Source organism: Neocloeon triangulifer, unplaced genomic scaffold (assembly GCF_031216515.1).
Source record: "Neocloeon triangulifer isolate White Clay Creek 2 clone unplaced genomic scaffold, ASM3121651v1 ptg000009l, whole genome shotgun sequence".
Taxonomy (NCBI): Eukaryota; Metazoa; Arthropoda; class Insecta; order Ephemeroptera; family Baetidae; genus Neocloeon; species Neocloeon triangulifer.
Window position 1 is genome coordinate 3,671,545 of NW_026775551.1, and position 21,997 is coordinate 3,693,541.

General features: G+C 39.9%; 3 protein-coding genes and 2 non-coding genes across 10 annotated transcripts; 1 reads left to right on the plus strand and 4 right to left on the minus strand.

The window, feature by feature from the left end:
- Positions 1 to 120: 120 nt before the first annotated feature.
- On the minus strand, positions 121 to 5,148 carry LOC132195155 (suppressor of tumorigenicity 14 protein homolog). Of its 4 annotated transcripts, none has more exons than XM_059616964.1 (13): positions 4,989 to 5,148; positions 4,334 to 4,424; positions 4,156 to 4,272; positions 3,928 to 4,095; positions 3,623 to 3,748; positions 3,337 to 3,562; positions 2,993 to 3,287; positions 2,621 to 2,839; positions 1,326 to 1,499; positions 1,144 to 1,265; positions 910 to 1,086; positions 677 to 833; positions 121 to 422 (listed from the first exon to the last, which is right to left on the minus strand). In XM_059616964.1, exons 1-13 carry the CDS (start codon positions 5,059 to 5,061, stop codon positions 217 to 219), a joined length of 2,151 nt encoding a protein of 716 aa, XP_059472947.1. In that variant the 5' UTR covers positions 5,062 to 5,148; the 3' UTR covers positions 121 to 216. The 4 variants fall into 4 exon arrangements, with proteins under 4 accessions (XP_059472947.1, XP_059472944.1, XP_059472943.1 ...); XM_059616961.1 differs by having other exon boundaries at positions 2,621 to 2,833; positions 4,334 to 4,466; positions 4,989 to 5,147; XM_059616960.1 differs by having other exon boundaries at positions 4,334 to 4,466; positions 4,989 to 5,147.
- Positions 1,708 to 1,780, plus strand: Trnaa-agc (transfer RNA alanine (anticodon AGC)). The gene has a single exon. It is a non-coding gene; the product is annotated as a tRNA-Ala (tRNA).
- Positions 2,282 to 2,354, minus strand: Trnaa-agc (transfer RNA alanine (anticodon AGC)). The gene has a single exon. It is a non-coding gene; the product is annotated as a tRNA-Ala (tRNA).
- A 165-nt stretch (positions 5,149 to 5,313) lies between the features above and the next one.
- Positions 5,314 to 12,123, minus strand: LOC132195154 (exportin-7). 3 transcript variants are annotated; one of them, XM_059616958.1, is made up of 18 exons: positions 11,963 to 12,123; positions 10,994 to 11,234; positions 10,774 to 10,940; positions 10,203 to 10,427; positions 9,949 to 10,149; positions 9,621 to 9,887; positions 9,148 to 9,511; positions 8,757 to 9,072; positions 8,559 to 8,703; positions 8,342 to 8,489; positions 8,125 to 8,284; positions 7,867 to 8,057; positions 7,599 to 7,810; positions 7,384 to 7,546; positions 6,518 to 6,595; positions 6,277 to 6,464; positions 6,092 to 6,219; positions 5,314 to 6,034 (listed from the first exon to the last, which is right to left on the minus strand). In XM_059616958.1, the coding sequence occupies exons 1-18, from the start codon at positions 11,975 to 11,977 to the stop codon at positions 5,932 to 5,934; spliced, it is 3,312 nt and encodes a 1,103-aa protein (XP_059472941.1). In that variant the 5' UTR covers positions 11,978 to 12,123; the 3' UTR covers positions 5,314 to 5,931. The 3 variants fall into 3 exon arrangements, with proteins under 3 accessions (XP_059472941.1, XP_059472940.1, XP_059472942.1); XM_059616957.1 differs by lacking the exon at positions 11,963 to 12,123 and adding an exon at positions 11,307 to 11,420; XM_059616959.1 differs by lacking the exon at positions 11,963 to 12,123 and adding an exon at positions 11,307 to 11,420 and having other exon boundaries at positions 5,315 to 6,034; positions 7,408 to 7,546.
- Positions 12,124 to 12,451: 328 nt separating this feature from the next.
- On the minus strand, positions 12,452 to 14,905 carry LOC132195194 (uncharacterized). Its single transcript, XM_059617020.1, has 8 exons — positions 14,740 to 14,905; positions 14,145 to 14,249; positions 13,958 to 14,074; positions 13,729 to 13,890; positions 13,500 to 13,661; positions 13,121 to 13,432; positions 12,923 to 13,062; positions 12,452 to 12,859 (listed from the first exon to the last, which is right to left on the minus strand). Exons 2-8 carry the CDS (start codon positions 14,187 to 14,189, stop codon positions 12,709 to 12,711), a joined length of 1,089 nt encoding a protein of 362 aa, XP_059473003.1. The 5' UTR covers positions 14,190 to 14,249; positions 14,740 to 14,905; the 3' UTR covers positions 12,452 to 12,708.
- Between the last annotated feature and the right edge of the window lie 7,092 nt (positions 14,906 to 21,997).

Sequence of the window (21,997 nt, forward strand, 5' to 3'; positions counted from 1 at the left end):
AATCAAAATATTTAGACATTAAAAATTAATCTCGTTAATAAACTTTTTATAGGTGATTTTTTTTAAATAAATTTGCTTTTTTTACAACTGAAAAATAATAATAAATAATTATTGTATGGCTCTATAATTAATAATGATTTTTTATTTTATTAAAAAGTAAAAAGAGAAAAAATATGCATAGCGAGTATTAAACCATTTTAGCAGCAATATAGATGATCACGATGGCGTAGCCTCGCTGTCTCGCATATCCTCAACCCAGTCTCGGTAGACGGACAGTCTGGTGTAAGCAGTTACCTGGTTGGGGTTGCAGGTGCCGGCTCCCTGCTTCACAGGTCCCACGCTGACAATGGCACGCACAAACCAGCGGCCATTCTTTTCAAAGGTGAGGCCACCGCCACTATCACCATTGCATACACTTGACCCTTAATGAAAATAAAATTTAATAAAATTAGTAAATTTCATATTTTAAGCTTTAAAAAACTTTTTGTTTAAGAACAAGATTAAAAAAATAATAATAATAATAATGAAAAAAAAAAATTATTTTATGATAAAATCTCTGGTAAGATGAAATTGATTGAAAATATCGTACATTTTTAAAATTAAAATGTTTAGAATCCTTAAAGATTTTAAGATCAAAGTGCAGAATAATTATGGAAAAAATGATATTTTCTCTCACCATTTGTAAAGCCAGCGCAAATCTTGTCTGTTGTGATAAGTGGTTTGAACTCAGCAGGCACTATTTTCTCGCACTGAGAGTACTCAACAAACGGAACCTCCAGGAACTGCAGAGTATTTGTCAAACTTCCATTCCCGTCTTTGCCCCAGCCAGCAACCTTTTGATATATGATATATTTAATTTTGGTCGTAATTTTCATCTTAAGCATAAAAATGCACAACAAAAACACTGACCTGTCCAACATTTCCTTGAATAAGCTGCTCCCGTTCAAAGCTGTTTTGCCAGTCAACGCAGACCGGCCGAACAAAAGGTGTGAAAACTGCATAGTCTTTGATCCAGACAATCGCAATATCAGCAACGTAGGACCGAGAAAAGCCTCTGTAATCTGGGTGTACGTCAATGCGCCGCACCTTGAATTTATAATTTTTTTACTGCACATAAAATGTTCAATTATAAATTTAAATTACATCTCTCAGCTGCGTGTAGTCTGTTTTAACCACCCAATCGCGGAAGAATTTTCCAAGACCGATTTTGAAGTTTTCTGCGGAGCGCGCTTTTCCCTGCACCTCGTCCCAGAAGCAGTGGGCGGCTGAATATTTTTTTAAATTTTGATTAGAACATCTCAGGTTGAAATTAAATTAGAAATTACCAGACAAGACCAAGTGCCGGTTAATTAAAGAGCCTCCGCACCAAAACTTTGGCGGATCGGGCAATTTCAGGTCCTTGATGAAGTAGACGCCGGCGTGCCAAGGGAACTGACCAACCTCAGCCTCCCGACCCTGCACAACAAAGAGTTGGCCCTTTGGCACGCGCTCTCCACATTCTGGGAAATTTGATTTTTATAATTCAGTAAAAATAACGAACATTGTTAAACTTTGAGAAAAGGAGGGGGAAACTGGTGCTCGCCGGAGAGAGTGGTCATTGCCCCACCCAATGGGCACATAAGGAAATAACTGGTTGTGCCTCTTTCAGGGCAAATTGACCTCAATATTTGCAAACAAATCCAAATCATATTTAATACAGAAATAACTGGGGGCGTAGCTCAGATGGTAGAGCGCTCGCTTAGCATGCGAGAGGTACCGGGATCGATACCCGGCGCCTCCAAAATTACCTTTTTTAATCAGAAATAGTGGATGAAAAGTTCTAAACAATAGTTTTGCTTGATGCCCAATGAAATTTTGAGGTATGGGTGACATTTACAAAAAAAATTCTAAACTCCAAACCGATACTTTTGATTTATAAAAAAAAACAGACATGAGCAGTAATAGGAAATTAATATCAATAATAATAATAAATAATAAAGTGGTAATTAAAAAGTATTATTTTTCCATAACATAGGCTCTTTGAGAAAGGGACACAAAAATGTTTTTACAAACGCTATCAGAGAATTTGCAATTCTATTTAATTTTAAAGCATTAAAAAATAAATATTGAATAATTCACCAGAAATTAGGTATTAAAATCTGAGCTTTGGCGAGTTCAACGCTGGGTTAAGCGCTTTAATTGTTCTCTTATTCTAGTCAAAATCATACTTTGCAGGGAGTTTTTACGATGAGGAAAGGAAAATTAAAATTGCTACCTTCAGAGGTAGCAAAAAGGCAAAACTTGGAGGCGCCGGGTATCGATCCCGGTACCTCTCGCATGCTAAGCGAGCGCTCTACCATCTGAGCTACGCCCCCTGATAATATATTATAAAATTTGATATTTGTTTAAACCGACAAATCTGGGTCAATATTCTGCCCAGGGTGGGGCACAATTGCAACTCTCTATCACAGGGAACACTAGAAAAAGGTCTTGAGCGACCAGAGTGGCTACGACTGCCAAGACGAAAGCAACACTTTCACTTTTTTTGATAGCAATAGCACATATTTTTCACTCAAATTAAAATTATAACATAAAATAAAATATGTGAAGTAAAAAATAATAAAAATATTAAAATACTAACCAGGTTTGCATTTGAAGGGTTCCCTGTTCCATTGGCCATTTTCTTTGCACGTGATTTTGGTGAAATCGGGCTCTGCGGAATGGAACGCTTTGCAACTGAGCTTGGCCTCAGTGCCAATGGCAACAGGGTCAAGGCAGGTGACTCTCCGACCTTGCAACATACATTCGGGCTCTACAGTTTCCAAAATTAGAGCCGGGCACTTCTTAGGTCCAGCTGCAACTACAGGATTAAAAAAAAAATCATTAATTCATTATTGCCCCCGAAAAAAAATTATGAACACAGCAAGTTCATGAGATGAAAAAACGGGGCTGGCTTAATTTATCACTCCAAAATTCCTTTCTTTGATATTTAAAAAGAAAATGAATTATGTACCTGGAGCAGCTGTTGAGGCAATAGGCTGCGGCGCCAATGGCTGGCCTCCAGAAGAATGCACAGGTCTGGAGGTGGCAGGCCCAGGTCTGGTGCCTCCCGGTCTCGGGGTGCCAACTTGAGGCCTGGGGGGTGGCGCTCGGCAAAGAGGCAGAATCGGCCTCCAATGTCCATTGATGCAATAGGACACGGCAGACGCATCCTTCCCTTTAGTCCTGGCAGCAGGAAGCTCGTAGGGTTGTTCACAGAACATGCGAATGCCAGTGTAAGGTGGCGCCAGAGACACTCCTGGGCGACCCTTTAAATATTTACTTTGGTTAAACCATTTTTGTAAAACAAATTCTTACCTTGCAAATATCAGAAATATTGGGATCGTTGGTATTTAACTCCCCCAATTTGTTTCCTGGACACCCAAGAACATTGTAATAAGCCTTTTCAGGAAATTTGGGCACCCTGCAGCCGCAAATGAAGTCATCCTCGTCAGAATTATCGGCACAGTCTTGGTTACCATTACACCTCAGATCTTTGCTAATGCAACCACCGTATTGACAGCGAAATGATCCAGCAGGACATCTATTCCCAAACAACAATTTAAAATGTATTTCATAAATGAGAAGAGATAAAAATTTCTACCTAAATCCTCTGCACTGGGTCACAGTTTCATCCGATCCGTCAGGGCAATCAAGGGTGCCGTCGCAAATCCTTTCCTTCTCGATGCAAGTTTTTGTAGTGTCAAGACATCCAAAATGATATCCATCACTAAAAAAAGCCTTAATTTTATTATTATAAATCAAAATTTATCTGACGAGAAAAACAGTTTTGCAGCCAAGCTTGTATTATAAAAACATTTGTTTAAATAAAAATTAAGTAAAAACGAGGGTTTATTATTTGAAAACTTAAATAGACTTGAACAAATGTTCTTTCAATTATTTCCTCACCTTTCACATTGCTGCTTAAATGCCAGGTCCTGAGGTTGAGGCGTTGAAACGCACTGACGTCTTGGAAGAAGTTCATCTGAATTGTCCCAGCAGTCCATGTTCCCATCGCAAGCACGTTCCCTTTCTATGCAACCGCCGTAGCTGCATCGGAATGCATAATTTGGACACCTTACAGAAAAAATTATTATACCAACTGGAGAAGCAAATAATTTGAAATGTTTGTCTTACTGAGAAATTCTGCAAAGGGAGTAAGTCTCGTCGCTCCAATCGCTGCAGTCTTGAATACCATCGCACGTTGAAGCCAATGGCACGCACTCCCCAGAAAAGCAAGTGAATTCACTTGCACTGGGAAAAGAAGCAAGTAATTCAAAATATAGTGAACATGTTTTATATTTAAATTTCCCACTTTTCACATCCAGAGCCGGGTGCATATCTTTTTTCCCTGAGTTGAGGGAATTGACTGGTGTATCTGGTGAGGCTGCTTCCCTCTGAAGGAACTGGAATAAAATTGGCTGGAAGCTGAGCTGGATTGCTAAAAACTTCGTAGAAAGAAGTTGGTTAGACTAAAAGCAGCCGCAAAATAATGACCTTGCCCTTAGCATAAAAAGGTTCAACAACCTGAAAAGACTGCTCGACCGCATCTTAAAAACCTGTTGCTAACAGCAAAATGTTGCCTAATGCTTTGCTGCTGGGTTTTTGCAATCATTCAATTTTTTAATCAAATTTTAAGTCTTTTAATAGTTATTCACTAATCTTGAACGGGAAAGATTTAAAATAATATGAGAAGTTTAATATTTACTGAATGCACCATAGAAAATTTTATTATAAGAGACTGGACTGGATTTTCAGTGCAAGTGATAAGTTTTTTAAGGTCACGCAGGGGGTTATTATATTAAAAAATAAAATCTGATTATATATTGCTTGAATAGTTGGAGCCAGTTGGAGCTTATTGAAAATTAATAAAACATTTCCTTAAAGGTCAAGATGAAGCTGATCAAGAGATAATGGGAAGACGGCTGATAAAAGAAAGGGGTAGTTGAGTAATTAAAAAAAAAACTCACCATTCGGAGCTGCAATTATTAGCTTGAACAAAAAACAAGCCAACGATAAAATCAAAAAATTTTGTTGGCCCATGGCGTCTTTCTTGGTGTTTGCAACTCCAGGGCCAAAGCGACACTGCAAAACAGGATCCCAAGCTTGGGAGATCTCTCGACCTTGCGTGACGTAAGAGCGCTCGCGGTCGGTAATTGGGACTTAAAATGCGTGAAAAAACGAGGAATCGTCTAAAGACCACGCGAGCAAAACAAAGTAGAAGAGTTGTTTTGACAAGATAAAGTGACACAAATAAGCCGATGAGCTTGAAAAAAGCTGTTCATTATTTCTAAATTAGCAAGAACAGTCAACATTTGAAGCTTATGAAAAATTTTCATTTTTATTCTCCATTTCACATCAGGACACAACTCTCGTACATTAATGATATAATCAAAAGGTTCTGATTGAAGTAATTTTAATAGAGGTGGCTTACGACCGATAATATAATATTTAATAATAGGAATGTGTCTTTGACCAAGAACTAATAAGACAGGCAGCACAACCGTACTTTTCGACTCCCAAAATATTGCTTCTGAGGTAATTATATAGCATCACAGAGGTGCTCTGTAAGACAATTCGCACTACTAGATGTCGATAAACTTGTTTGTTTGTGCCTCCGAATAATAAATTAAGATAAAAATCGAACGGACATACGTTGAATGTGTGAGTAGAAGATGATCAAAGTTTTCTATTTTAATATTTTTTCTGTCCGGTAAAAAAGCATGGAGCTTTCAATTTACGGTAAAAATTTAGAGGTACGACTGCTGCAATGAAACTTGCTTGCGTGGGGGTTGACAACAACGATTAATGTGGATTACTCTGAACGCTTTCAATTAATTATCCAATCAAGGATCACAAATCTTAACACATTTACCCGCACAACGTGACAACACTCAGTCCTCTCATTCCCGACTAGGATGTCATCATGTCGCTCCCAGATGCAACAGCCGCCATGTTGGGACCTTTGAGCGAGTCGTTTATGTCTCGACGGAACATTGACAAGTTCTGAGTAAATCTACAAACAGATCAATTCATAAGATAAAATAATTTTAGGTAGATGACAAAATAGTACCTGTCTCTATTTTTGGTCAACAAATTCCTCTCAATGCCGTCCATAAGATTCTCAAACCATTGGGCCATTGCAGGTTGTTTATCAGGAAGTTGCGCTCGGATGATATTCTCTCGTAACTGATTGAAGTACTAAGAAAACAAAATTAATTGATATCATACGCGGATGGTTATTCAATATTAATTTACCTCTTCGTTCAATAGAATGAGGCCGAGCAGAGGTCTGGACATGGACCACTGATTCCTGCAGTCTTCAAACATGATTATGTTCAACACAGTAGACAGGATCTGCTGGAGAATTTCTGGATGCTGCTCAAGCACCTGAAGAAATACTTCGCCTTCTCTGCTGTTTATACTGGCACGCCTGCTCTTCTTGCCTGTTGATCAATTCAAATTATTTTCCTCCCAAGTTGAAGTACAGAAGTCGTACCTTTTTGAGTGAGTTGCTTGAAAAGGAAGGAGACTATGTGGTCCAAGGTGGTGCAACAACCGGTGCACACCATGGTGTCTGGAATTGGTCATTTATTTTTGGGTCACAGATTATTTATAACAATTTTGCTTATTCGAATATTTCGGATTGTTTTTTTTTTAATATTTAGTGATCTGGGAAATAATAATAACAAAACAAATAATGATTTTAATTTGATTCAAGCATGCACATAAGCAATATTTGAAAAGAAAAAAATTTCAGTTTGTAATGAAAATTAAAATTGGGAGCTGCAAGCAAAAATGTTTGTGTGCAGTTGAAATAACGATTAGACCTTGCCAACTTTGCAAATTTTCAGAATTCGTCATGGAGAGGCAAAGGTATAATCACAAACCTCTGAGCAGGCAATAAAAAGCACAACGACAGGATTACGAAAAAAACACTAAACATAAAAAGTCCGATGCATCCGGGTCCAGGTTGCAGAAGGTGCTTACTGCAATGATGGGCTTAAAAAGAACACGAGAGAGGTATGGTTGGCATCTAATAGCAGTGCTGAACATGTAACGTCAATAATTAATAGGAAACTTTGGTTTTCATGGTACAAATTTTGCAATACACACGGAATAAAACATATACAAATTTGTCTGTCACATCAATAAAACTTAACTAACATTGAAACATTACAGAAATTATAAATATGGGAAACTAGGAAATAATAAAGAATTGGATGTTTCAGGGAAAATGTAACTAATTAATTAAAATAAAGCCATGCGAGGATTGCAGGCAAATGTTAATTAAAGAAGTGACCGATTTGGGTTTGATTTGATCTCCTTTGTCTTTAGAAGTGCCTGCTCGAAGGTTTGTGATACCTGTGAACATGTTGAGATTCCCACCTAATGCAGTCAATCCCTCGGATATCGAGGAGAGAATGTACAGGAATACGTTGGGTTCCAGAGTGGCAAGGAAGCTCATGTGGTCTTGCGCCAAACACTCTAGCAGCACGTAGTAGGTCTGAGAAACTTTTGGATAGTCCTATAAAAAAAAGATTAAAAAACCCATCCACTTAATTCAAACATTAATTCACAAGTAAATCTGATTGTGGTATGGCGAGGAGCATGTTTACGAAGGTCTTTAGAGCATTGTCCAGGGCTTCGTCATTGTACAATCGGAACACTCCAAAATTCACATAACTGCCACAGAGAGCTGCCTTCAGCATTCCAAAGCATATTGCAATTCCCTTGAGTTTCATTGGATAAATCTGGTCTTTGGGAATATCCACACTCAAGATTCTTTCACCTAAGAGTGGTTAAGTGTCAAATAAAGCAGATAAAAATTTTACTGTTAATGCTCACCATATGTGCAAATAATTTTGCTGGCCTCACGGAAGAGAAGAATGCCATTTGGAGATGACACGTCAAACTGCAGGCGCTGGGACCTATTTTGGACAAGCTCGGCAAAAAGCTTCAGCACAGGTGTCGTCACTTGTGGGTCATGGAACCATAACTCAATGGCATGCAGCATTATTGGTGTGTAGGTGGGGTAGCTAAATAGTTGATCAAGAAAAACAACACCATTACTATAAAATTTTTGTCCACAATCTTAATATTTACATCCAGTCAAACAGCATCATGTAGGAGGTTTTAGTGTTAAATGCATAGGCCAAGCCTCTCAGGTCCCTGGCTAGGCCAATGAGGGATTTTTTTGCTTCCTCGGCAGGAAACATGTTGCTCTTCGAATTTGCCAACATCTGTCCAATTGATTCGAATGATGCTGAAATTTATGAATTGCTACTCAACTGTCTCTATTGCACTTATTATTTCCAAATACCTGTCAGAGGCATCATGAAATTGTCAAACCTATCTTCGTCTTCACCTAGATCGACCATAAGTAGTCTACCAAGAGACGTGTAGAACATAGATCGGCACCGCATTTCACAGATGGCAGCAGTATTTCCCAAAAATGGAAAATGTTCACTCTAGGTGAAATTAAAAAAAAAAAAGGTGGATTAATTCACACAATCAGAAGAATTGAAAATTATAATTACTGTGTGGTGATTGAGTATGAATTGGACTTCTTCGAGTTTAACAAGCTTTCGAACACAGCTGTAGCCAACAGAGAGATCATTCAACAACTGCAGAGTTTTGGAAATAATCTGCTCGCTTCTTCCCCAATATTTCAGGTTAGTAATGCTACAAAAGAATAATTTCAGTTGTTTTCTCGATGACTCAAGTTCTTTGCTTACATTTTCCTAATAAAAACACTCAACACCATTGATTCCTCATTCAGACCGAGCACCTCAGAAAGCCTCCGGTACACTTTGGAATTCTTCTGGACCTGATCACCAACATAGATTTTGCGGAACTGCTCGAAGAAGCTCAGCATGGCCAGTTCCAATTTCTCGCAGCCTGACTGGCCAAGTCTCGAGTCGGTCAGGTTCATTAGCTGCAAAACTCTGCACACCAACTCTCCGTCCATGGCGTCATGATCATCATTGTTGTTGAATGACACACGACCGCCTATAGCAGCACCAATTATGTAGACTAACCAAGTAAGTCGGCCTGAAAAAGAAATGACACATAATCTCATATTTCCTTCTTCTCTAAAGAAAATATTCTTATTGAAAATGGTCTCACCTTCTTGGATTGTAATATTCATAGTCTGTGACATGTTTCCTGCCAACTCTTGGTACGAACGGGCAGACTGGTCAAACAGTTGTACTAAAAGGGAGCAAGTCTTCTGGTATTCACAACGGCCAATCACTGAGAGCTGCTCAAGTTGCTGTCGCACCATGCCAAGGTCGTCCAATGGGTCCTCCAGAGCCTCCCTCACAACCACCGCAACCGACTCGAGTCTTGAGGTGATGTAAGCAGTTGTGACCTCAGGTGTGTACGTCTCAAGCAAGTGCGGCTCAGTCGCTTTCACATATGGCACAGAGGCAACCATTCGCTGCCACAGGCTAAGCAGGTAATGCACACTGTTAGGAGCAAACTGCCACATCTGCAAAGTCAAGGATAAATTTACTACCATACTTGATTTTGACGTGGTTGTGATTAAAAGTCAAATTATTGTTGATTAAAATAAGAACCACGGAAAATTTGAAAATTACCTGCAAGCTCTCAACAGTGAATTTGGCAATCAGCTGGATGGATTCTGGGTAGTTTTCAACCATGACCAACTCCCCCAACTGATAGTTTGATTTAAGCCTTGCGAGCAATCGACAGAATTCATGGTAATTGGCTGGGTCGCTTAAGCCCTGCGGATTTTGCAGAATGTGCTTGACTCCGTTGACCAGATGGGTGAGGAACTTGGCACGCTCAGTGTTGCTGAAGAGAGACCGACGGACAGACGCAATTTGAACTAAGCACGACAAAGCCTGAAATAATTAATCAAATTTAATTTCTATCTACTTGGAGATAATTTTATGTTTGGATTACTAGAGAGGACAGCGAGGTGGGTAGTGAATGGTAGAGGTCGAAGAAGAGCTTCAGGGTGGTGAAGTCGAGGAAAGCCGGCCGCCAGCTGGTCGGGATCTGTACTGTGCACAGATCATCTGAACTCTCGTCCGTCGAAGTGCCGATGAAGTCAAATGTCAAACAGTTGTGGGCAAGCTTCAGAAGCTGCGTCATCAGTCCATGCTGGAAAGAAAAAAAACTTTAGCCCAGTTCAAAAGAACGCAACGGCTGCATACTTGACTTTCATCGCTGAAGTTCAGGCTTTTGCAGTTCTCGCGCGCCTGGCCCAGAAGAGTGCACGAGAGTCTGAAAATCTCAAACAACTGAGTATCCCTGAAAGACGATGCGATTTTGCGATGCTTTGTGAGCGAGCGGCTGGCGTCGGCTTCCGATATTTGGTTCATCTCGCATGTCAGCTGCGAAAGCAACTGAACTCCTACCATGCAGTGTTCAACAGAGCCCTGCAGAAAAAAATAATGAAATTTAAAATAATCGATTCAATGCGTTAATAATAAGAAACATGATTTTGGATTTGTTTGAAGAAATTGACACTTGATGAGATGATCATGGGAATGAAAAGATTGGGCTTTTTCTCGTTGCAGAAATTGTTTTTAAAATATTAAATTTAATTTTGAATAAAAAACAATTTCTGCAACAAGGAAAAGCTCGATCTCTTCATTCATTCCCATGATTGTTAATAATGACTGAAACTTTTTTTTGTCCTTTTTAAAATTTACATACTCTGTTTTTGTGTACTAAAAAAGTCAAATTTTATTTTTATTGTTTCCAAACTTGTTTTAAATTCACCTGCAAAAACTTGGTTATGTCCGCAATGACATTGCGAAAGACGTTCTCGTCCTTGTCGACGTCGAACCAGCCAAGCTTGGTGATCCTGGCAAACAACGTGACCAAAGCCTGCACCACAAAGTTGGCCAACTTTGGCCTGGTGGCCAAGTAGTTCAGCACATAATTCCCTGAAATCAAAGCTCAATTATTGGGCGCGACGTCAAAATTGGTGCCATCCTACGAATGTCAATTCGCTGCTGGAGGGACAGTCCCTGCGCCGAGCGAGACACTAGCTTGGTGAGGGTGGTGGCCGCGAGCAGCTGAGCGTAGCTTGAGTCGCCCCTGTCGAGGAGCAGCTGGCACTTGGCCAGGGTGTCCGGCGCATTTTGGAAGTTGACCAGTGCCTTCTCGGCTTCGGCGCGCACAGCCGAGTTGCCCGATTCGTAAAGCTGTTTACACAGCAATTCCAACTGCTGCACTTCCTGGAATCCAAAAGGAAAAAAAAAATCACGAGTTAGAAAAAAACAATCCATATTAGGTGGGAAAATCGTCACATAGCTGTGGTCTGTTCTGGCCTTTTTCATCAGTGACAAATAATTTGAGCTGAAATTTTTACAAAATGACGTCGGAACGGCGCTGTACGCTTGAGATTGGCAACAAAAATAGATCAGGAGCTGCTGGCGAAGGCGCAGAAGACAAAAGTCTCAGTGCCGGACGCCGCGACCGACAACAAACGCCTCTCTGTTCTCGCCCATCACAAAACCGACGGGACGGATTCTGAACACCAAAATTTCTTTGTCTTCATAAAAAGCCACGAATTTGCCTCAAAAATATTTAGTTTCATAAAAGTTATAAATCCGCAGATGTATTTAAGGAAAAAGTAAACAACAACAAAAACCGAGACGCAGACACGAACGTAGGGTCAAAGTTTGCGACTGATTGATGACAGAAACGGACATTTGCCGGACAGGCCGGTGACGCCAAATCGGACAACTTTGCGTAATTAACTGGCAAAAGATGAGAATCTCGGGGGAAAATTCCCAGTTTCGGGGAAGAACCGGATCAAAGTTCCGTCACGTGAAATGAAATGGCGGTCTGGAAAAGCAATGTTCGACTCGACGAGGGTTTCAGGTCGGTTCGCGAATTCGGCGCTTGCGGCGAAGATTCGCACGCGTGTCCCGAGCTAAGGCGGCGTCCGACGGCTGCTCACCTGCAACTCAGTCATTGGCGCGATGATTCATTGAAAATTAATCGGGCGATTCTTGATTTTCTTTGCCGAGCAAGAGCAAATTCTGCACGGAGACAAGGGCAGACGAGAACCAGCCAGCCAGCAGCAGCCAAATGGGAATGCGTTTCGCACTTGCACTCTCACTTGTTTTTGGTTGTTGACAAACACGCGAGTGGCGCGAGATCGGCGATGCAGCCCTGCCAAGCCCGGATAAACATTATCAGTGGCGAGACTTAGCAATGAAATAAATAATAATTCATTTTAATTTAATTGTCAAAACTTTTTATTTGAACACTGGTATTTGTGGTGTACCTCAAGTTTTGTAAAAACGCAGTCTGGATTGAGCTGGAGACAAAATTATGTTCTTGTCTTTTATATATATATTAATAAAGATTATCCTCTCAGCTGTGTCATAATTTTGATAATTTTCCGCGTTTATATTATTAAGGAATTTAATTTTTTTAATGTAACAAAATAAAACTTTTTATTTTTGAGTAAAATTATTATTATTTATTTCTTTTTATCCAAATATTAAAATAGATTTGACATACATTTGATAAATTCTTTAGCACAGCTCTGATAGATTATAAACTATTTTAAATTACTTCGTTCTCCATCACAGTGCATCACAGAAATAAAAAAATTAACCTTAACATAATATCAGTCTGGAGAGCGCTAAAAACCCTTACAAAATGTCCCAACATGTTCAGAAAGCGAGTGGGTAACTATTACATTGCATGGTTATTCATGATATGCTCCCTGTAAAATTTGTGATAAGGCTTACTTCTGCAGTCTGTACATTTGGTTTTGGTGAATTCCTTGAAATCGTCTGTCAGGTCAGCATGGTCAGTGGATTCCATGTGTTCAAATCGTTCTTTTCTAGAAAATTAAAAGTTTGTCAATATGGCATATGCACAAAAAACAATATTTTTGGTTACTCACTCAGTTCTGAACGATAGATGGCAATACATGGAGAGGCCACAGACAAATGGCTCAGCCTTATCTTTGTGATTGCTTCTGTGGTGCCTGATTAAATTGTGTTTGCTTGAGGTCTTGTATTCACAGAATATGCAATAGATGCGCTAAAAAGCAAACTCATGAATAATACCATGAATAAGGAAAATTTTATTTTATTTTTACCGAATCAGTCCCTTTCACAATTTTCTCTTCTTGTCGACTTTCCTGGCCATCCTGGTTGATCTTCGTCAGGGCTGCCGTATTTTCTTCGACACCTGAACCTTCCTCCGTAGCTGTGACCTCTTTAATGGCTGTGTTGTTAAGTTTTTTGTCTGTCAGGGCCAGCAGGTGCTCAAAGAACGACGAGATAGGCCAAATGAACAGGCGAGTCCATCGCTGATGAAGCATGGTCCTAAGTAAGAACTGTTTAATCTGTGTCATCTGCTTCATCAGAATCACTCCATTTTTAGGCTGGGCATCAACGATCTCCGTCGTCTACAGAGCAGAACCATAAAAAAAATTGAAATGAATTTCTTTACAAAATTTAATGTTGAATGTTTACCTCGGAAACCAACTTCATGTCGTTTGCCTTCAGAGACTGTGGACCCTCTTGTGTTGCCACTGGCAGATGAGGCAGATCACCTGGTTGAGCTTTCAGCTTGTGCTCAATCTGCTGGATGAGAACTGCTAATTCATTCTTAGGCTGGGCATCAACGATCTCCGTCTACAGAGCAGAACCATAAAAAAAATTGAAATGAATTTCTTTACAAAATTTCATGTTGAATGTTTACCTCGGAAACCAACTTCATGTCGTTTGCCTTCAGAGACTGTGGACCCTCTTGTGTTGCCACTGGCAGATGAGGCAGATCACCTGGTTGAGCTTTCAGCTTGTGCTCAATCTGCTGGATGAGAACTGCTAATTCATTCTTAGGCTGGGCATCAACGATCTCCGTCTACAGAGCAGAACCATAAAAAAAATTGAAATGAATTTCTTTACAAAATTTCATGTTGAATGTTTACCTCGGAAACCAACTTCATGTCGTTTGCCTCCGTAGTCTTTGGACCCTCTGGTGTGGCCACTGGGTCTTCTCTGATTACCACCTTTAAGTTGACCTTCGGTTTTTTCAGGCCTGTATTCTGAAAATTTAAAAATTGAAGCAGTTATGTATGAGATAATGTGCTGTTGCGTTAAATTTTGAATACTAACAATTTTAGATGAAATATGACTATATCTTCTAGCACCTCCAGGCATGATGATGTTAGTAGCGTCCGGTGTAGTGAAACACTTGCTGCTGCGATGTACACACGAGAGCTGTAAAAATAAATAAAATAAGTATTTTATTACAAATTGAAATAAATTATCGGTTTTTTTATTCAATTGTTGTCGGTTATTGATTTAATCAGAATATGAATTATTATTACTCTTTTTATTGACTTGTGAATGAGGGCAATGAGGCTGAATTTACAAATTAAATAAAAATTAACATAGTACTGGCCCAAACAATGGCCTGAATGGCATTGCTATTTTGAGCGGAAAATTAGTCGGATTTTTTAAAATTCATGTGGAATCAGGTAGTTGAGCAGTTATTGAAAATTGAAATAAACACATCGATTGTGGAATAATTCAGAAAATGAGAATTTGTGCTATCAGAAATCTTCCACAATGGTGGAGGACTCCAAATCTTTTTGTACAGAATTTAATTTTTCGACTTGTCGATTGTATAGCACTTGGGGGGCAACGACATGGCTCGGTGGGTACGGAAAATTGTCTAATTGGCTTTTATTGGGGAAAAGAGTCTTACCTCAGGGTCTGGTTGTCTGATGATGACCGATTTAATACGACGTGGGAACGGAGGATATACGGCTGCGGTCCTGAGTCTTGGCCGTCTTGGGTGAATGGAAAGGAAAAGGGGGAGTGAATTTGGACATTTGGAGGGCCCAATAGAGTCGTTTTTTTTTTTTTGTAGAATTAAGTCAGATTTTACTACTTAATCAGATAAATTAATTAATTTTAGAATTTTTGGCACGATTCAAATGTCGAAAAATCAGCCGCCGTTCGGCAATCGGCGTTCGAAAAAAGGGGAGTGGCAGGGTGAAGAGTCGTCTGCGAGTGAAACGCCCCCTTTTTGCCTTTCGCGCTTGAGTGCAGGCCATTGATTTACCAGTATTTAAATTATTAGGTCCATGATGCAGGCCAAGATCTTTTCTAAAAGATCCTTGGCAGGCACTAGGCACAGAGTTAGACAAATTCTGTGAGTGCAGGGGTACGTGAGTGGACCTAATAATTTAATGGACCGAGCACATATATTGATTGACTAAAATTATTAGGTGTAATGCAACATAGGCAATTTGAGTTACACTAAAAGTAGTGGGGAACCGCATTGCTCCACATAATGGGAGATGGGAGAGGCGAAAATAACAGTGCCTATACTGCCTAATGCCTATCCAACCCGTCATGGATCGGAGTGGCGGTCGCAGGGTTCACTAACTAAACAAAGTAAAAAGGCACTTTTTATATTTTGGATTTTGTTGGTTTTATTTGTAAATTAAGATGAAATAGAGATAGATAGAGTATTTATTGAACACAACTAGGTGTACAACGGGTGTCTAAAGCTAATTTGTCTTCCTAAAATTAATTTTACAATTAAGCTTGTTTCGATAATTATTACAAAGTACAAAATTAGTTAATTTTGATTTTTGCAGCCTCTCTTAGGCTTAGTTTTCGTTCATTACATTCAAGAATATGATATTGTGAACATTTCTTACCGCAGTGCTTGCATTCACAATCTATTGTCGCTTGAGAATGAAAATTTTTATTCTTACAAAATAAATAGTGGTACCCGTGACAGGCAAATCTCGTAAACACTTGGCGATCACTGAACATTGCACATTGCCAATTTTTATTCTTCATAGTTTCTGTCTCGTAGAACTCATCACATATCTCAAGTTTGTTTAAATATTTAGACACACAAAATTTCTGGAATGCTTCAGTTTCAGTTAGAGAATATTTTACCTGTAAGTCCGATACAAAGAGATCAGTGTCAACTAATTCATACACAAATCTAGATCTAATATACTTGGACAGTCCTAAAACTCTTTTTAAATATCTTGTTTTGACTTTTTCAAGATTTTCAAAATCAGTCTTTGTTAGGAAAGGCCATATTTCTTCAATGCCGTAGGACGCAATTGGGGAAATTTTTAGATCAAATAGCTTGTGTGCTGTTTCAATGGATAATTGTTTTAGTTCTCGTATATTATAAGTGGCCAGCAATGCAGCTCTTGTTCTTTTTTCAATGTGCTTTCCAAAAGAGATTCCTGATGGTTGAAAAGTAACTCCTAAATATGTAAACTCAGCAACTCTCTCTATTTCAATTCCACCTAAATCTAGGCGGTCACTTAATGCATATTTTCCTAGACCCTTATTTCTAAATTTCATGAATTTGCACTTTTCCAAGTTAAGTTTCAAACTGCGTTTTAACAAAAATTCTTTCATTCTGGCTAAAGCAATTTTCAAGTCACTTAATTTTTCTGAGGTTAAAACAATATCATCTGCATAATAAATGGCTTTCACGTTTGGCAAATCTCGTAGAATATTATTTATATCAGCTAAAGAGTAATTGAACAGAAATGGGGACGTGCATCCCCCCTGTCTTACCCCATTTGATTGTGTAATAAGTTTTGATACTGTTACTCCATCTACTATTCTCAAGAAATTTAAGTCTAAGTTGTGAGCTAAATAATTTAACTCCGTGAACGTTAGCTTCTTGCTTTCTATTAACTTCTTAAAAATAAACGCCCTATCTATTGAGTCAAAAGCTTTACTTACATCCAAAAATAAGGCATATAAGGGTGATTTCTTCTTATAAACTGTCTCTTGAATGTTATTAACTAAGGACTTAATTGCCTGTAAAGTGGATTTTCCTTTCACAAAACCATATTGATTGCCTGGAATCTCGTGAATCAAAGATGAGTAGATACGTGCATGCAGTACACGATCTAACAGATTGTAAAAAGCCGAACTAATACATATTCCTCTATATGAATTTGTATTTTCCGCGTCCCCTTTTCCCTTATACAAGAGTTTTAGATTTGACTGCCTCCATTCCTCTGGACATGTTCCTAGCTCCAAGCATTTGGTGAAAAATTGCGTTATTTCGGGGAGTAAGGATTCAACAAGTAGTTTAATATTTTCATTCTTCACTTTGTCAGGTCCAGGGGATTTCCCGTTTTTCATTTTCTTTAATGCTAACAAAACTTCTTCTTCCATAATAGGTGAAAAATTTATATCATTTCTGTAATCTACTATCATCTCTTTCAGATTTAAAGATTCATTTTCACTCAATTTTTTCTCGTTGAAAATTTTTTCAAAATTGCACTCCCATTCATCCATCATTATATTGTTTGTATTGTAAAAACTTTTGCTCAACTTGAGAATTTTATAGCACTTATTCTGCTCCGCCTCTTTTAAAATGTCCAACTCCTTCATTTGCACAAAAGCGTTCTTCTTCATTTCACACACATTTTTGTAATTTCTTTTTATTGCGGTATAGTGCGGTAATAGAATCTTGATTATACTAGTTACATTTAAACTTTCAGCCACTTCCAAGCACTCTCTCCATTCGTTCAATTTCTGTTTTAATTCGTAGCATTCAGAATCAAACCACGGTTGACTAATCCGTTCAGTTTGCCTACGAGGAATGTCGGCCTCTTTCATAATATTTATCATATTTTTATAAAACTCTTCAACGTCCCCCTTTTCCAGATTTGTTCTTAGAATATTTTTATATTTAGTCTCAATAAGCTCTTTAAGTATGTTTTCATCTAATTTAAAATTTTTCTTATTCAAAGACATGTCCCCATTTCTGTTCTTTTGTTTTGTGAAATTAAATTCTATTGAAATAAAATTATGTTTTCTTATGGTTGGGCAAATTTTAAAATTTTCGGTGTAAATTTTTGGCCCTTTGAAGATTAAATCAACCACACTATGACCATTACTACAGTCGTAGGTACTTTTATATGGATATTCATTTACTATTGTCAGACTGTTTTCCTCAGCAAAATCAAGCAGCGAGTCAATTTTTCTGTTTTTAGTATCCAGTCGGCAATTAAAGTCTCCAGCCAAAATGAAATTTTCAAAATTTTCAACATATTTAAGGATTGAGAGAAGTTCATTAGTCACTGTTGTAGAACGTATCTTCGGATTTAAATAGCATGTTACTACTGTAATAATTAAGATGAAATGAAATCTTTTAAGTTTATTAATAATATTTTGTATGAAGATAATGAAGATTTTAGTGTGTCCTCAGCATTAATCAAGAGGATTTTGGTTGAAATTATCATTGTCGTTTCTGTCATGTTGGCATTAAAATTTTACTGACCGCATCCTAAAGTCCTAGTCGGCGCTCGCCCGAAGTCGGGACGCGCGGTCACGGGCAGCAAAATAAATTTATCTAAATTATTATTGCTACAGAAATATAAATCTAATTAAGAATTTTAACTGTAGATTGATTCAGAATTATTTTTAACTTTCAAATTCACATATTTTACTAGTAAATCAGTAATTTTGTGATGCATTGTTTATTTAAGACTTTGAAGAAATTAACAAAATAATTCCTCTGCAGTTTTATAATTTATAAATTTATTTTAAGGCCGCTTCACACAAAATTAACAAAACTTAATCCAAGTTTGGTGAAAAATTTTATAGATAGGGTATTTATTGAACACAACCAAGTGAAATCTGTGTCTTTAGTGAAAAAGAGACGGATTCAGAGACTGAAATGACATGTTTCATTATACAAAAAGAATTAAGAAAATTTTATTGCGAGAGTTCCGAGTTGGTATATATAAAAAATACATAAAAAAATATTTCTTACAGATTAAATTTATAATTTTCAGTTTAAAGTAAAATTCGACCGTTCAGTGGTATGTTTTACAATAAAAAAAGTAAATTAAAAACCTATTAATTTATTTATTTGTTCTCCATCAAAACAAAAATCTCCATCAAAACATACAATCGAAAAAATAATTACAAAAAAATGTTGTTCTGAAAATACAAGCCAGAATATTTGATGTTATTAGTTGGGGGAAATGGATGGAGAAATGGCTTTTTGACAGCAGACAGACTGCTAAAGCACAGTGAACTCTGCTGCTCTTGCGAGTGAGAGTCACCGGCCGCTGGAGCCGACAGAAAGAGTAAGATAGGGCGACGGCACCACAAACGTTAAAAGTAACTTGGGCCGTCGGCGGCAGAAAAACTACTTCCTCGCTTAGACTGTCATGGTCATCTAAATTAAAATCAAGTTTTTGCCACAAGTACGCCTTGCAATGCGGGGGAAACTGTGCAAGCGTACATTAAAATATAAAAAAAACTCGCTCACTCACTCGCTCACTCACTCGCTCGCTCGCTATCTACCTCACTAACTCGCTCACTCACTCACTCACTCACTTACTCACTCACTCACTCACTCACTCACTCACTCACTCACTCACTCACTCGCTCTAGCTCTCACTCTATAACTCACTCACTCGCTCACTCACTCACTCACTCACTCTAGCTCTCACTCACTCACTCACTCACTCACTCTAGCTCTCACTCACCCACTAATTCACTCACTCACTCACTCACTCACTCACTCACTCACTCACTCACTCACTCACTCACTCACTCACTCACTCACTCACTCACTCACTCACTCACTCGCTCTAGCTCTCACTCTATAACTCACTCACTCGCTCACTCACTCACTCACTCACTCTAGCTCTCACTCACTCACTCACTCACTCACTCTAGCTCTCACTCACCCACTAATTCACTCACTCACTCACTCACTCACTCACTCACTCACTCACTCACTCACTCGCTCTAGCTCTCACTCACTCACTCACTCACTCGCTCTAGCTCTCACTCACTCACTCACTCACTCGCTCTAGCTCTCACTCACTCACTCACTCACTCACTCGCTCTAGCTCTCACTCACTCACTCACTCACTCACTCACTCACTCACTCACTCACTCACTCACTCACTCACTCACTCACTCACTCACTCACTCGCTCTAGCTCTCACTCACTCACTCACTCACTCACTCGCTCTAGCTCTCACTCACTCACTCACTCACTCGCTCTAGCTCTCACTCACTCACTCACTCACTCACTCACTCGCTCTAGCTCTCACTCACTCACTCACTCACTCACTCACTCACTCACTCACTCACTCACTCACTCACTCACTCACTCGCTCTAGCTCTCACTCACTCACTCACTCGCTCTAGCTCTCACTCACTCACTCACTCACTCACTCACTCACTCGCTCTAGCTCTCACTCACTCACTCACTCGCTCTAGCTCTCACTCACTCACTCACTCGCTCTAGCTCTCACTCACTCACTCACTCGCTCTAGCTCTCACTCACTCACTCACTCACTCACTCGCTCTAGCTCTCACTCACTCACTCACTCACTCACCCACTCACTCACTCACTCACTCACTCGCTCTAGCTCTCACTCACTCACTCACTCACTCACTCACTCACTCACTCACTCACTCACTCACTCACTCACTCACTCACTCGCTCTAGCTCTCACTCACTCACTCACTCACTCACTCGCTCTAGCTCTCACTCACTCACTCACTCACTCACTCACTCACTCACTCACTCACTCACTCACTCGCTCTAGCTCTCACTCACTCACTCACTCACTCACTCACTCACTCACTCACTCACTCACTCACTCACTCACTCGCTCTAGCTCTCACTCACTCACTCACTCACTCGCTCTAGCTCTCACTCACTCACTCACTCACTCACTCACTCACTCGCTCTAGCTCTCACTCACTCACTCACTCACTCACTCACTCACTCACTCACTCACTCACTCACTCACTCACTCACTCACTCACTCACTCACTCACTCACTCACTCACTCACTCACTCACTCACTCACTCACTCACTCACTCACTCGCTCTAGCTCTCACTCACTCACTCACTCAATCACTCGCTCTAGCTCTCACTCACTCACTCACTCACTCACTCACTCGCTCTAGCTCTCACTCACTCACTCACTCACTCGCTCTAGCTCTCACTCACTCACTAACTCACTCACTCGCTCTAGCTCTCACTCACTCACTCACTCACTCACTCACTCACTCACTCACTCACTCACTCACTCGCTCTAGCTCTCACTCACTCACTCACTCACTCGCTCTAGCTCTCACTCACTCACTCACTCACTCACTCGCTCTAGCTCTCACTCACTCACTCACTCACTCACTCACTCACTCGCTCTAGCTCTCACTCACTCACTCACTCACTCACTCACTCGCTCGCTCACTCACTCACTCGCTCTAGCTCTCACTCACTCACTCACTCACTCACTCACTCACTCACTCACTCACTCACTCACTCACTCACTCACTCACTCACTCACTCACTCACTCACTCACTCACTCACTCACTCACTCACTCACTCACTCACTCACTCACTCACTCGCTCTAGCTCTCACTCACTCACTCACTCACTCACTCACTCACTCGCTCTAGCTCTCACTCACTCACTCACTCACTCGCTCTAGCTCTCACTCACTCACTCACTCACTCACTCGATCTAGCTCTCACTCACTCACTCACTCACTCACTCGCTCTAGCTCTCACTCACTCACTCACTCACTCACTCGCTCTAGCTCTCACTCACTCACTCACTCACTCACTCACTCACTCGCTCACTCGCTCACTCACTCACTCGCTCTAGCTCTCACTCACTCACTCACTCACTCGCTCTAGCTCTCACTCACTCACTCACTCACTCACTCACTCACTCACTCACTCACTCACTCACTCACTCACTCACTCACTCACTCACTCACTCGCTCTAGCTCTCACTCACTCACTCACTCACTCACTCGCTCTAGCTCTCACTCACTCACTCACTCACTCACTCACTCGCTCTAGCTCTCACTCACTCACTCATTCACTCGCTCTAGCTCTCACTCACTCACTCACTCACTCACTCACTCACTCACTCGCTCTAGCTCTCACTCACTCACTCACTCACTCACTCACTCA

What these genes read in the sequence shown, in the direction of transcription:
- LOC132195194 (XM_059617020.1), bottom strand. Translation starts at nt 14,189, where the DNA reads ATGCCTGGAGGTGCTAGAAGATATAGTCATATTTCATCTAAAATT. An exon ending in GTCATATTTCATCTAAAATT is followed by an intron (nt 14,075 to 14,144) that starts GTTAGTATTCAA and finishes TTAAATTTTCAG; the next exon opens with AATACAGGCCTGAAAAAACC. An exon ending in CATCTATCGTTCAGAACTGA is followed by an intron (nt 12,860 to 12,922) that starts GTGAGTAACCAA and finishes TTAATTTTCTAG; the next exon opens with AAAAGAACGATTTGAACACA.
- LOC132195155 (XM_059616960.1), bottom strand. Translation starts at nt 5,061, where the DNA reads ATGGGCCAACAAAATTTTTTGATTTTATCGTTGGCTTGTTTTTTGTTC. An exon ending in ACTACACGCAGCTGAGAGAT is followed by an intron (nt 1,087 to 1,143) that starts GTAATTTAAATT and finishes TATAAATTCAAG; the next exon opens with GTGCGGCGCATTGACGTACA. An exon ending in TTCAAGGAAATGTTGGACAG is followed by an intron (nt 834 to 909) that starts GTCAGTGTTTTT and finishes ATATATCAAAAG; the next exon opens with GTTGCTGGCTGGGGCAAAGA.
- LOC132195154 (XM_059616957.1), bottom strand. Translation starts at nt 11,336, where the DNA reads ATGAAAAAGGCCAGAACAGACCACAGCTAT. An exon ending in AGTGTTTTTATTAGGAAAAT is followed by an intron (nt 8,704 to 8,756) that starts GTAAGCAAAGAA and finishes ATTCTTTTGTAG; the next exon opens with CATTACTAACCTGAAATATT. An exon ending in TACCACAATCAGATTTACTT is followed by an intron (nt 7,547 to 7,598) that starts GTGAATTAATGT and finishes TTTTTTTTATAG; the next exon opens with GACTATCCAAAAGTTTCTCA.